General features: G+C 41.9%; 1 protein-coding gene across 1 annotated transcript in view; it reads right to left on the reverse strand.

The window, feature by feature from the left end:
* Positions 1 to 12,686, reverse strand: part of CUBN (cubilin) — a 140,111-nt gene extending 127,425 nt beyond the window's left edge. Inside the window, exons 1-11 of the mRNA XM_056484926.1 lie at positions 12,527 to 12,686; positions 12,229 to 12,358; positions 11,820 to 11,912; positions 10,787 to 10,825; positions 9,927 to 10,028; positions 8,923 to 9,026; positions 5,219 to 5,345; positions 3,592 to 3,760; positions 2,722 to 2,853; positions 1,444 to 1,539; positions 761 to 882 (exon numbers count right to left, since the gene is read on the reverse strand). Coding sequence (XP_056340901.1) covers positions 761 to 882; positions 1,444 to 1,539; positions 2,722 to 2,853; positions 3,592 to 3,760; positions 5,219 to 5,345; positions 8,923 to 9,026; positions 9,927 to 10,028; positions 10,787 to 10,825; positions 11,820 to 11,912; positions 12,229 to 12,358; positions 12,527 to 12,645 — 1,233 coding nt within the window. The 5' untranslated portion in view covers positions 12,646 to 12,686. The remainder of the gene's footprint in view (positions 1 to 760; positions 883 to 1,443; positions 1,540 to 2,721; positions 2,854 to 3,591; positions 3,761 to 5,218; positions 5,346 to 8,922; positions 9,027 to 9,926; positions 10,029 to 10,786; positions 10,826 to 11,819; positions 11,913 to 12,228; positions 12,359 to 12,526) is intronic.
* Between the last annotated feature and the right edge of the window lie 1,799 nt (positions 12,687 to 14,485).

Raw genomic sequence — 14,485 nt, forward strand, 5'->3', positions numbered from 1 at the left:
TGGGGATAAATGGGAAAATACTCTACTGGAATAAAAAAATTAGCATTTGTGAATATTTCAGCAAAATTACCATTATAATTATCCTCCACAACAAAATCCCCAGATCTGCAGCATGGACTTTCCAGGGCACAGCACACCTCACTAAGGATGTCAAAAAAGCCTTCACAAGGTCCGTGAGGACAAAGTAAATGTTCACTGTGCATGAGAATGAATTCCTACCACCAATCAGTTGAGGTCCAAAAGACTTGGTTACCATCAGTGCAACCAATTCCCTTGAAACACCCTTTTCATGTTCATGTAAACAGCCTGAGACTCCAGGAGTGCTCTCACAAGATCAGACTAGGAACTCATAACTAACTCTGCTGGATATTAACATTCTAAAGGTCATCAGAGGTACTGGTTCTGTTATCATGGGTAATTCCTCCATGATCCAGGGTGGTAAAATACTTTCCTATGCCACAAGAACAGTACTTCTTTCCCATCAGCATGAGCATTCCATTGACTGATGTGGGCTACCAAACATAATTTCTCAGGCCACTAGTGCCAAGATTGCTACTTCTACTTCACACACAAAGAGTTGGTTTGTGTGGCCTGAAACTCACTTTGCTTTCTTCAGGTGTATCCTTTGATCTTGCAATGCCCACTGACCTTGTCTCATTCCCAGTAGTATGTCTGCAGTCAGCCTGCAGCCTCAGCAGGTCTCCCTGACTGGTTATAACTACACAGTGCTGTCACTATGTGTGAGGAGCCCAGCACTTACCAGGCACTGCCCATTTGCACAAGGGTTTTGCAGCTGACAGATATCACTGAGAGGAGAGCACCCATTCGGCCCATATCCACTTCCAGTGTACCCAGATGTGCAGGAACAAAATGCCATGGGCCCTTGGGAGACAAGACAAGATACAGAACATAATTCTGTTACAATGACAATACCAATGTCTGTAAATATCCTTGGCATTTTGAAGCAGAGTCTTAATATAATTCTAACTTCCTTGATTTTTTGAACACCTTCCCTGGCTCCCTGGTCACACCAGTGCCCAGTTTGAACATGGACAGAGCCCTTGTGTGGTTCTGCTATGGATATCTGAGAGTCCAAGGTCACCTTCCTGGGAAGTGGTGTGGGAGTCAAAGGGTATTTATGGATAGGAGAATAGCAAAAGTAGCTGTATAACTGGAAAATGCATCAAAGAGAAATGGTGAATGTCTCCACAGTTTTAGGATAGTCTTCTTTTTGGAGGAGCCTAAATCTATTCCTGTCAGTGTTTGTGAAAAGTCTGCTGGCTTTAGCTAACCTGCCTGTAAAATCCTTTGCGTGAGGCAAAACTGACTGTGGTGAAGAGGCTGAAATCTAGATATATGTTGCTATAAAGTGGATTTGTCCTAACCAGTCCTCCTTGAGATTCACACTGATATTACCTCACAGTCTTTAAGAAAGCATCATACCTGGAGCTGAGGTACAAGTAGCCAAAGGATGGCACCCTCCATTATTTATTGAGCAGATATCAACCTGGGTACATGTTTGTCCATCTCCTTCATAACCTGTTCAGAGGTAAATCTCAGTTAGTCTGTAACAAACTATTTTGTTTGAGAATTGACAATACAAAAATCATCTGGTGAGCAAAACACTAATTCTTGGTGTAAAATCATAGTCCTCTGAAGTTAAAACAAAAGCATTGAGAAAGCTGCTGAAGTAAAACCTGGCATATTTATCGTGGCTCCTTCATTGCAAGGATGGATTCTGATTGTAAATAAATCCTTCCATAGTTGAGAAAAAAAAGATATATTAGTGTATCTAAATACAGGTAAAGTCAGTGAGGCTATAGAAGCCCATGCCTCTCAGCCACCATGTGTTGCCATCCCTACACATCTGCACCCAGCCAGCTCTAACCACATCCAGACTTTTTCCTCCTGCACACCAGAGCAGCCATTGGATCTCAAACACAATACCCAGATCCTCTGGTTCAGGAGGACCAAAGCCCTGCAGCACAACTCCTTATGGCCAGAGCTGACATCATCAAAACTTGCCTGAGGCCACATTTCCAGCATGGTGTTATCCCTTCAGCCCTCAGTAACTGGGAGTCTTCAATACCTGCAGCCTATTGCCACTTAAATAGCAATCAAAAAGTCAATTAGAAAGACTTTTTCCTCTTGTATTTCTAGTATTGATACCATACATTTCAAAAAGCAATTTAAATAATAAACCATAAATTATAAAGGCCTAAGTTGCAACTTCCAGTGTTTGAGCTGTACTGTGGTAGAAACACTGCCTCAGACAGCATTCAGAGCGTGACAATTATTAAGGCTTTTTTTTACTGCAGACAATACAGCCTGTGATTTATGGCACACAGGATACTCCATCAGTTAATACAGACAATGAAATTACTACCATAATTATGCAATCCTTGTTTCCCATTAATGATCTTGTAAAGGAAGTACTTCACCAAATCAAGACTAACACTGAAACAGCTACCTAGTACAAGAGAAACACATTCAGAGGATCACCTTTAGAGGCATACCCTATACAATGTTCATTAATAGCTGAAGGAGTTTGAATACACTTGGATTCTGCAGTCTGTATTACAGTATTGTAAATGTGATATTTATTTCCCTAAAAACAACTTTCAGCTTCTTAAACCTACACCAAAACAGGCTCAAACGTGTTGAATCTTCGTCTTTTAAGCCCTTCCTTCCATAGTATTATCAACAGGAAATGCATTTTACCTGGTGGGCAGAGCCCACAGCGGAATGATCCAGCTGTGTTGATACATTGGACCATAGGTACTGTTGAGCAGCCTCCATTATTACTTGCACATTCATCAATGTCTTGGCAAATGTGGCCATTTCCTTGCCAGCCTAAAAAGCAGCACAGAAAAGACATCAGAAAGAAAATGCCTTTTTGGCTTCTTCTTTGACCAACTCTTTTCATAGAGCACAAATGAATTGCACTTCATTTGCACAAGATTAGACCCGTGTCTCTTATAACTTACTAAAATTAATACTGGTCTGAAACTTAGGTTTCAAACACAACAGAGTGGAGATATGTGAACAAGAATGTTTAATTTTAACTATATTCTGGATTTTTTAGATTCAAACACGCTTTTACCTAAAGGGGATGCAGTTCTGGTGTAGTGCATGTATGTACATTTTGCAGCAAAGCTTTATTGCAACGTCAGTTAAACACTTTAAAAACTTCTCCCATACACACCACCTGCCCAGCTCAGGACGAGTAATCATAGCTTATATGGTCTGAGGGAACAATCAGAGTTTTATATTGTCTTAGGGCAGGAAACACACAGATATGGAAGTGCTGCAGACCTCTTATGTGAAGGTGATAGGGTGTGATGGACATGAAGGTACCTGAGAAGGACATGAGACCTGTTTAGGTGCTCAGTTTAGGATGAGATAAATCATGCATTAGACTCCACTGCCTGTGTTACCTAGATAAGACATAACCTACATTTACCCCCTAGACACAGGCCAAGGCATTTCATGGAGTTACTCCCATCTGCATCCTGTGTCTGTGCTTATGGCACACAGGCAGTAGCACCCCTGCCACCCCATCCAAGCTGAGAGTGTGGAAGGATGAGATACCTGCGGGACAGGGACCACACGTGTAGGAGCCTGGAGTGTTGTGGCACTCCACGAGTGGATGCTGTGAACACGGAGGGTTTGGGAGGCTGCACTCATCTATATCAGCACTGCAGGCAGGGCTGCCAGGAGGGGACATCCAGCCAGCCTCACACACACAGTGGTACTTGGGCTGCCACAGAAAACATCACATTGCACAGTTAAGGCATTTACAATAGTCAAGAAAAAGACATAAGGAGTTAATTTCATAAAATTACTTTCAAACTACAGCAAGAAAGATTTCAGAGCATTACATGGCTTGCATGTTTTGTTTTGTAAGCTGCTTCAGTCATTTTCTCAGTCTATTTCTTCCTCTGAATTTACTTATTCAGATTATGGAAGTGACTCAGGCTCATTCATTATGTTCATGAAAGAAATCTGTAATTTATCCCAAAGCTCCCAGAGAAAATAAGATCAATTATGAGCTGTACATAAACGTAATTAAAAGTCATCAACATGCTTTTTAACCAGGGCAAAGAGATCAGTGTAAGCAACCTGAAATAATCTTGGCTGTTTTCTTTTAATCAAATTATTTAGTAGTCTATGCAATGTGCAGCAATGACATTAAATTGCAAATACATGTTTTCTTTTAGGAAAACAGTTTCCTCTCTAGTAAACTTTACTAATAGCCAGATTTCAGCATTTATCTAGCTTTGGTCCAATTAAAGCTAATGGGAGCTTTATTGTTGATTGTCACAGGAGCAGACACAGTTAAGCCAACACTGAACCCTTTTGAAAAGATTTCTCAACAAAAAAGTGGGCAGAAAATAAGTGATGAGTTGTGAAACTTCTAAAAATTAAGCAAAGCAGTTATTTTAGAAATAGCAAAGCACAAAAAATATGTGCTGTGACTGGAATGAGCATATAGGAGTATTAAATATAGGAGTATTAAGGAGCACAAGCTTGGCTGGGTGGTTTTGGAGGGCTGCTCTGAGTGGAAAAAGCCAAAGCTGGCATGGCCCATCTGTCCCTTTGGAGAGAACACCCTGTACCCAGATTCTTGCCCAAATGTAATGAGCTGGTTTGCTCCAGAAGAGCACTCAAGTGTGTGCTAGCATCCACCCAGTGCAGATGCTTGGAAAGACTGGACCTGGAATCAGACACCACATCCAGCTGACACTGAGGAGCACCAAGGATGAGCAGCAGCCACCCAGTCACTGTGCAGCCCTGGCAGCTCCCAGGCCCCTGGCACCTAATGTTCCACTGGTATGCCTTTTACCCAGGAAAAATAAGATTCATGATGTTTGTCATTCTTAAGCATTTAACCAGTAAAATATTCTAGCAACTTAATTCTCCCAAAATAATGAACAGTAAGAATATTATATTTCAAATATGATTTTAACTTATTAAAAAAATATTCCAAGCTCCATGTGGATGATTTAATACTGTGACAAGTACCTCCAACAAGACATAAGACATTTTTGATTCTTTTTGCCACCCTTAGTACAACAGAGAGGCTGCTATGTTGCATTAGTGGCCTTTCTTGTTGTTTTTCAGCAGCAGTTCAGGCTACACAGTTTTGTCATGGTCAGCAGCATTTGTTGCTTATTCATGCTGTGCTGTATGATGAAGTTTATACATTGTTCCTTACCCTGTTGGGCTGATCCCTTTCTCCATCTACGCAGAGGCCATGCCCACAGAGTGTCTCAGATCCTTGCTGGCAGTCATCAAACTTCAAGCCACAGTGAGGCCCATAGGTTTCTGGAGTACAGGAGCAGCTAATAGTGAAAGTGGAAAGAAAAATCAAAATTTTGTCTTCCTACCACGTTATAGATTGTTCATTGCCATTCTCCACTTTATGGGGTGTTCCTTACAAAATACATCTATTTACCTATACTGACAATCCTGCTAATAATCATGCAGAGAGGCAAATCTGCTAGTCAGCAGAGACTCAAGAATCATTTGAGACCTGTGTATATTCATGACTGTCTGGCCCTATGGAGAAATGTACAGCCTTTTGTTACATTCATAAGCACAAATTCAGAAAAAAAAAAAAAAAAAGTCTAACATAAGATTTAAACAGGACATAAGCATGGAAACCCCCACTTCAGTCAAAGAGTACCTAAACTTCCTTTTTCAGTTATGACTATCATATGATGCCAGGTGCCTAAAACCCTACCTCTAGCAATATGCAGAACTGCCATGTCTGGCCTGTCCTAGAGAGTGGGGTGCTTTCACCCCCCCACAACAGTGGGCAGCTGCTGTCCCAGCAGCACCTCACCTTTCAGGGATGTGTGTTGGGCAAGAGGTGGCATTTGGGGCTGGTGGGATGAGCAGAACAAAGTTGTGGATTGAAAAAAGGCATCCTACTGAGAGGATCTGTTTTGAAAGCTGCCACATGCATCACATTGTTATTTATAGGGCAGAGCTTGGTTACAGCATTATACATTTGTGGTGGAACTGAAATTGGGAACTTCTAAGCCATCGGATAATGTTTCCCTTTTCTCTGGCTCTTTATATCCACATAGACAAAATGTGAGGCTGTGAAATACAATTGAAAAATATATAAATGTACAGAAAACCTCCTACCAGATCACTAGCTTCTTAATAAAATGGCAGTGAGACTCTCATTTGGATTCAAGTTATGTGCTGCAGCTTGCAGAGACATATGGCAGGTACACACCCTCCTTGGATTGCTTTTAAGCTGCCTAATGAGAAATGCTCTGTAAAAGCATTTCTCTGCAGAATTAGGGTATTCCAGTGTAGCTGACCTGGACCTTGGAGCAATTTATATAAAATAAGCTGCTGCCGTCCCTTCCACTGTGTCACATGCTCAGCTGAAATAGCAGTTTGATAAGCCAATTGCAGGTAACTAAACAGTGCACCCAGGACAAGCAACCCACATGAACTTAGGCTTCAAAAACCCACAACAGCTTAATGCTTAACTGCAGTCTGCAGTGCAAGACAGCATGCTCATTACTGTAAGAGACTGCAAGGAGAACAACACCTTCCCATCAGTGCAGCAGCTCAGCCTGGGCAAGAACAGAGGCAACAGGTCAGGGAACCAGATGACTTTTGTATGTCTAAAGTACATTCAGAGCTTCTTGCTTAGCTTCAAAGGACACAACAAGGCAATTTGGTCATCTCCAAAGGAGGAGAACAATGGCACTGTCTCCTGTCTACTCTGGCAAAGATTAATCTGCTACCCATCTGAAGTTTCTCAGAGAGGAGCTTCAAGAAGTAGGTCACACACAAGGCGCTTCAGCCAAATTGTGATGCACTGCTGCTTGGCACTGCCGTGGTTCTCTCACATGACTCATGGCACATTGTGATGAGGCCCCTGTTACTTCAGTTGTGACACAGAAGTCTGATAGGGGACTTTCACAGCCTTTCATCCAACTGATACAATGTCCCCTTAAGATTCTGATTGAGGAAGGTGTTTCTGGATACCTGCTCTTTTTCATCGTATTTCAGCTTTCCTGAATTACAGGAAAAGCATGCAGATAAAGAATATGAAAAAGGGGTGAAGACTGCATTACGTTTCATTTCATGATACCTAATCCAGTACTTCCCATCATCTGGTATTTTCTCTGCAGGCTATGGAAAGTCAGGTATTACCCTTTTCTTTCCCTGCAGTCCACAATGGTGTATATAATTATGCCAGAGCATTAATGGGGTGACCTCAGTTGTTGAGCCCCAGAAAGCTTAGCAGTAATACCTTCATAGTTGCTAAAAAGAGATGTCATGCTCTGTCTGGGGATGGATTTAGAATCTGGGGAGCACTCAGAAACAAATAAGAAAAGACGTGAAGGGAGACTAAAGATAGTACAATGGGCTTGGGGAAGGGACTATGTAATAATCCTGAGTGTGTGAAGCAAAAGCAATAATATCAAGGTTTCAATGACTTATGAAGAGGTCTTAGTTCATTTCATGAAGCACTGATTCAGCAAGCACTAAGGAGGGCAGAAACTGGGAATCGTGACTGTACTAACACAATGACACCACTTCTGAGAACAGCAGACCTTAAACCTTAATGTAGTCACACACCTGTACCTCTCTGAGCACAATAAGAAACAAATAAAAGCAGATTGCTTTGTGTGTTGTTTCCTTGACAAATATCTGTAGCAGACAAGCTAGAAACATCCTTTAAAATCAATGTAAAGCTTACAGGAAGCATCACACACCAGTGACACCTCAACAGACTCTCTTAATGCTGAAGCATGAGGAGCACTACAGGAGAACTTCCTTTGTTTGAGGTTCTTCCAAGAGTTGACAAAGCACTATAAGCCAGTGTTACATCAAGCAAGTATTTGTGGGGGCTGAGATTTCCATACTGAAGCAGGAGACAAAATGCTTTGCAGAAAGCTGTGGCATGCTCTCCAGCATGCTTGTTCCATTGCACAGGGATAGCTTTGTATTATATCTGAAAGTTATTTATTTACCAGATCATTTGACATTTTGGAGAATGAGACACAAAGTGCTCAGGCTGGCCTGCCCTGTGAGCAAGAGTATGTTTCCTAAGGAGCTGGGCACAGCCAGAGAAGAATATGCTGCAGAGACAGCCCAGGCACCCCCTTGGTGAGATGGCTGCAGACAGCACTTCTCCCTTTCTGCCTGGCAGCACTGTGCATTCCTTGCTCTGCTGCTGTGCTGTCTCAGCAGTGCCTGTGTTTTTGGAGGGGATGAAGGCATTCCACAGAACTGTTTCTGAATTCACAGAATATTCTGAGTGGGAAGGGACCCACAAGGATCATCAAGTCCAAGCCTTAGTGAATGGCCTGCATGGGGATTGAACCCATGATCTTGGTGTTATTAGCACGCTGCTCTGACCAAATGAGTGTGCTGGGAATGCCAGGGATCAAGGGTGATCACCTCCTTCATCTCCTCACTGCCTTTGATCTGAAGGGGTAGGTGATAGCAGGGATGGTAACGTGGCTGTGCTCTGTGGGCACGGTGCTGAGTGCTGGTTACAGAGCAGCATGAGCCTCCCACTGCCCCACCTACATCCCATGGTGCAGGAAATTTCCATTAAAGCAGCTGCACCTACAACAGGGTCTGGGTCACTGGAGCCAGTCTTCAGTTTGCAGCCTTCTCCCTGGCATGCCTGTGTGATGGATCTGGCTCCTGCTATTCCTCTTGTGACAAGGCAGAAAATGGCTTTGGAGACCTTTCTGTGTCTGCAGTGGGCTCAGGGTACAGCGCAGGAAGGATTTTATGCTCCCAGACTGCAAGGGGTTATAGTGCACAGACATTAAACAGACTTATTTCTAGAACTTGTGCTGCAGGGATGATATGGGGTACAAAAACAGTACAGTATTCTACATGAGATACTTGTGCCTAGTTTTGAGAAGTTACCTGTAGCTGCCTGGTGTGTTCACACAAGTGGCTCCATTCTGGCAGCCAAATGCTGTGCCAGCAAAAATCTGGCATTCATTAACATCCACTGAGCACAGGGGGCCCTAAGATGAAATGGAAAACCAGTTTATTTTCCAAATAACTGAGAAATGAAGCAAACCATGGACCCAATGTTTAACACAGTTTTCAAAGATATATAAACCATGGGCTGTTATCAACACAGCTTCCCTTATGAAACACAATAACAAAACTTTATTTTTCAGCTGTGTTTCTGTGACCCTTGCTATCAGTCAGATGGGGATAAAATATCTCACATGTAAAAAGCACATGAACAGCACATTTTTGTAAGCCCCTCGCTTTCTAACTAGAAAAAGACTCAGAAAATTTTCTTATAGACTGTTTCTATCAGAAAAGCACATCAATTTTGACCCAAATCATGCTGGGAAAACTTTAAAGTTGAAATCCTTTGAGAAGAAGATATAACATTTTTATCTTTGGTGCATGTAATAGCACTATTAAAGCATTTGCCAGTAAAATCTCTGTATTTAAAAAATTCAGAATGGCACTGATTATTGACAGCCTGTTTTTCTTATTTGTTTAAGACTGAATAAATATCCATCCCTTCCCCCAGTCTCTCTCTATCCTTGTGTAAGGTCGACAGCAAGGCACACAGTTCAGTTCAGTGCTCAGCAAAAACCAGACTAATTCTCAGCTGTGGGAACTGCCAAGAATCACTGACTTCACAGGCCAGTGCCTGTGTGTAACAGCACAGGGTTTGGCCCAATGCTCTGGGCTTCTCTTTTTTACACACATATATATTCATATTGTTGAGAAGCAAACATGTAGCTCTCCAACCAATGAGTGATGCTGCTGCTGCTCTGCTGTTCAGTGCATCTCACTCTGTCCTGAGCAGCCCTAAATGCTGCCTGGCAATCACACTAACCCAGCTGCAGTCTTACAGTTGAAATACACACTCTGTAGTCTAAAGGAAGCTAAAGACTCACCTGCCAGCTGCTGGGACAGAGGCAAAAGAATCCATCCAGTGAGTTTACACAGGTCCCTGAGTTCTGACAGGGGTTGCTACTGCAGGCTCTCCTCTGGATGTCCTGAAATGACAGAAAAGAGTAGAAAATGAAGTTTCTGCTTAGCTAGTGTTCCACTAGCATTTATTTTCAAGACAAACCTTTTTTTGTTTTGGTTTGGGTTTTGTATTTTTTTTTTGTTTCCCCACAAATTCTTTCTTGAATTCCCCCTCCATTTTTTTCAGCAAGGTTTGTTTGTAAAAGTTTTAAGCTATTTCACTTATCTCTGTGATTGCTCATGCAGAGAATGGCCAAGCACTAGGATGAGAAAAGCCCAGTAAAAAGTAAATACTAGTAGAGACTGTTCTTCAGCAGCAGACTGGGAGTCTGGATAGAGGGTTATCTTGTCTTTTTGATTCCATGGTATTTCATCTGACAATTGTTTTTACTGGCACCTGTAGGTGTGGCTTGTCACAAGCTCTCTGGAGAAGCAATCAACAGCTGAAACTTACTTAGCTCCAGTTTGAGTTTCTGGTCTTTATCTTGACAGACCAGTGAAGGAAAAGTTTACTTCTTGTTATCTACTTGTTGTTCTTGAATGTACAACTGTTTTTCCATTAAGAAATGCAGGCTCCTACAGAGTTTATATTTTGTAAGAAGGCATATCACCTCCTCCACAAATCTTGATGCTTTTTTTTAGCTTCTGTTACCAATAAAGGTTTTCCTGAGGAATGCATGAGAGGAAAGAAATAATCTAGCTGTTTAATCATTGAAACCGCATTTTATTTGCTTGGGGCTGAGATTTTCTCTTCTAATCTCTAGTTTGCTTCCTATTTACTTACCTGCTGTAAGCTTTGAAGTTTGTTATCGAGACTCAGGATCTGCAAAAGAAATGTGAATTACATTGTGCTTAGTATGAGAGTGACCACAGAGGTACTTGCTGGATACTGGTAAACTCACAAAATATTTTCCTCTGAGAAAAGAGAGTAGCTCATATGTGAAACCAGGTGACAGCCAGATCCAAATGAGGCCCCATTCACTGAGATTTTGGTGGGTTTGGCTGTTCAGAAAATGACAGCTTTAATATGTCCCATCTTGGATCCACAAGGCAAGACTCAGTCTTGCAAAGATGTATTCAGTGCTGAAAACCAAGAATGTGAATATTCCTGTGGGACTGTTCAGGTCCTCACATGCATGACAAGGACCGAGCTCTGACACAGCACCCAAAGCCAAGAAAAGGCTCTCCACGTATCAGTGGGTTGTAAACACAAACAGCAAGCTGACACTGAGTCAGAGAATGTGATGGATACACATTAGCACAATTTCCCCAAAGAAAGGTCTTTTAGACTATAAAATATTTTCCTATCAGGAGCTTGTGGAAACACTGCAACAAAAGACACTTAAATCAGGCAATCGTTTAAAAATTTTCTCATGGAAAAAAAATTTCAAGAGCAGGGAAGTGACAAAACTACTGCATTGGTCTTTTCTTTCCACTGCAAACCCCTACAGCCCATTTCATCTATGGAATGGGATGCCTGTGTAAAAACTATGAAAACATATATGGTCAATTTGCAGAATTTATCCATAAGTATTAGAGGACATAGCCAATACAGATGCTGGCAATGAACAAAGAAGAGCCACAGTAACTGGAAATTTTTGGGGGGGGATTTACAGAAATATTTCCATTGTCTACAGAGTTACTGAATAAGTATCTCAAAATTAAACACAGACTCCAAGCTGATATTAAATAGGGACTCTGCTCCAGTTCCCTAAACTGGGTCCAGAAATACTGAAATGAAATGAGTTGTTTAATATTATTGTGAGGAATGGAAACCTGGGACTGCTGGAGGAGGACAACATGAAGATATGGCTCACCTTGGAGGTCAGCAGAGTAATCTGCTGGGATACATTCTGCGAGGCACCACTGGCTTTTTTAAGTTCTTGAATCTCTGTGCTACTCTCTCTAACCTAAACAACAGAGATAATGTGAAACAAACTTTGACTTTTCGAAAGTTTAGGAAAGTTTAGTCCTTGCATAACTTTACTATTATAAAGTCCACTTAAATACAGAGAGCTCTACCACATACACAATTTAATCTTTTCATTATCTTTTGTGATGACATGATTACTTTACAAGTCTGCAATGGCTTACTTTCATATTAAACTGCTGATATAAATAATATAAAATAAAATGCAAAACACATCAAACACTTGTGAAAACATTTTAACTATTAAGATGTAGAACTGAAAATGAAAATATAGTAAGGGAAAATAACTATATCACCTGATTAAAAAGTTCTTCAAGGTCTTCCTCATTAAATTTTATTTTCCCCAGTGGTCCAGTTCTAAATTCAATATTTTTGTTGGAGCCAGCATGGAACACTAAATTACCCTGCTCAGAGGATAAACGAGGCCTGTTGTGTATTGGGGAAAAAAAAAAAGAGAAAAGAGAGAGATCACATAGTTACAAATATCTGCCCAAGAGTATGTAAAATAGAGCTGTAGTAAAGCCATTCTGCTCCCATTACCAGCACTTATAGATCATCATATCAAGAAATGCATTTGCAAGCAATGGTACTTACTGCTCATCATAAGTGGCTCTTTTCTGCCTCTTTTTTTCATGTTGGTTCGGGTCACAGCTCAATCCAGTGAGTAACAATAACACAACTACGAGCCCAGGAGCAGGAGGAGCCCAAAGCATTGCTCTCCTCCAGCTGTCCTGAGCTTGAAGTGAAAGCTCCAGTGCTGGACTGGGCTGTTGTGAGCCCAGATGCCCTTTGCTCTCACACAGCTCCTTGTTCACAAGGTGCCCATCCTGCTGCCTTGTCTCGCAACAGTGAACTTTATCTCAGATACCTTAATTAAAGATTGACAGCATGCAAATCCCCTAGATATTAAATGCATTTTTCTCCTTTTGTCTTTTGGGTTCAGGAGCTTTGAGAGATCATTAAATGGAATCTGCCTGAATTTTATCACTATGTCTTTGCCCTTTGTACAGCTGAGCACCCCTGTGTCCCTGAGCACCCTGTTATCTGCAGAAAGTGCTCTCCCACATGCTGCACCACAGGGGCGAAGGAAAGATTATTTGGCAGCACTAAAGGACCTAAATTGTTACCAAAAAATCCCCAACCCCAAATGTAAAACCCACAGTAGCTGGCAAGGAATATTTGTATTGAAAGAGAAGGTTCCAGTCAGTAATTTACTGGGCAGATGACACAAAAAAGTCAGCAGCACTGAACAGCATCCCATGGATTACACCAGCAAAGTACAGTTTCAACTGAATATGGTTGCTCTGACTCAAGGGTGACTCAGTCCCCAGATGCTGAAGCTTAGGCTGCTGCTGCTGAAAGCCATGAGAGATTCAATGTCCCACCTCCCCTTTGCTTTTGACACAGTCTCCATATTCCCCTTGCACAAGACTGCTGTGCTTTGTTCTCCCTGCTTAGAGGAGCTCTGTGTATGTTTCCTTTCCTCATGCTAGGAGCTTCCTGACGTCCAGGTCCACCACCATTCTTTTTGATTTTCCTTTTTGCTTAGTAGATATTTTATTCAGGCTGTGCACATTTCAAAACTCTACTGAGGAGAGTAGCAACAGCTGCAGCTGTAACATTAGCATCCTTTAAGCCCCAGGCCTTCCTGGAAGCCATGGAGCTCCTGCACTTCCTAACCCTGCCCAGTCTTTCATCTGCTCCAGTTTGTACTGATCACCTGCAGACATCCCACAGATACGTCGAACCTGCCCTGGAGCTGGGGGACTGAATGAACTCGACAGCTTCCACACATGGAAGCATTATGAGCTCAAAACAACCTGGGAAGAAATTGAATGTGGTGACAAAAAGTACTAATGTTATCTCAAAAAAGAGACATGCACACGGAGAACATGAACGTGAAGTCAGGATGGCTAATGTTTGTGTGCTGCCACAGATAATGTGATCTTCATTGTGAATACCACAGTCTTAGGCTGTATCAGCTGTATCCCACCACTTTCCCAAAAACTAGATTTGTATTATATTTTTTTATCTGTGTTTTCATAAACTTACCTTGGAATTCAGAACAGCACCAGCCTGCTGACCATGTCCCTTGTGCTCCCACTGGCTGTGATGCAGATACCCCAGCAGTCACTGCTGCTGCCGAGGGATCTGGAAGGGCAGTGGTGAAGCTCCTGCTGAACCCATGGGAGACCCTTCCCATGTACCTACTGGTGAAGTAGAAGAAGGACAGCTTTCTGGATGTTCATCTGCTCTGCAGCAGGGAGTCTATCAGCTGTTAACAGTGAAACATAAGGAGAATTTTCCATGTTTTGTCCTTTACCAACATGAGGGACAATATTTTCATTAAAATACAGAATTGTATCCTTAGCTGTTGGAAATATGACTGCTCCATTCAATCCACATGAGCTGTTTTTTTTATATTAACTGAGAATCTGTCCCTCCACCTTTTTTATATTTACTATTAAGCTTTTTGATCTGAATCCTCTGTTCAGGAATAGGACAGCATGGACAAATTATCAATGTTTCTGTCTGGTCAACTGGACACCTTCT

The sequence above is a fragment of the Oenanthe melanoleuca genome, chromosome 2, assembly GCF_029582105.1.
Source record: "Oenanthe melanoleuca isolate GR-GAL-2019-014 chromosome 2, OMel1.0, whole genome shotgun sequence".
In the NCBI taxonomy this organism is placed as follows: Eukaryota; Metazoa; Chordata; class Aves; order Passeriformes; family Muscicapidae; genus Oenanthe; species Oenanthe melanoleuca.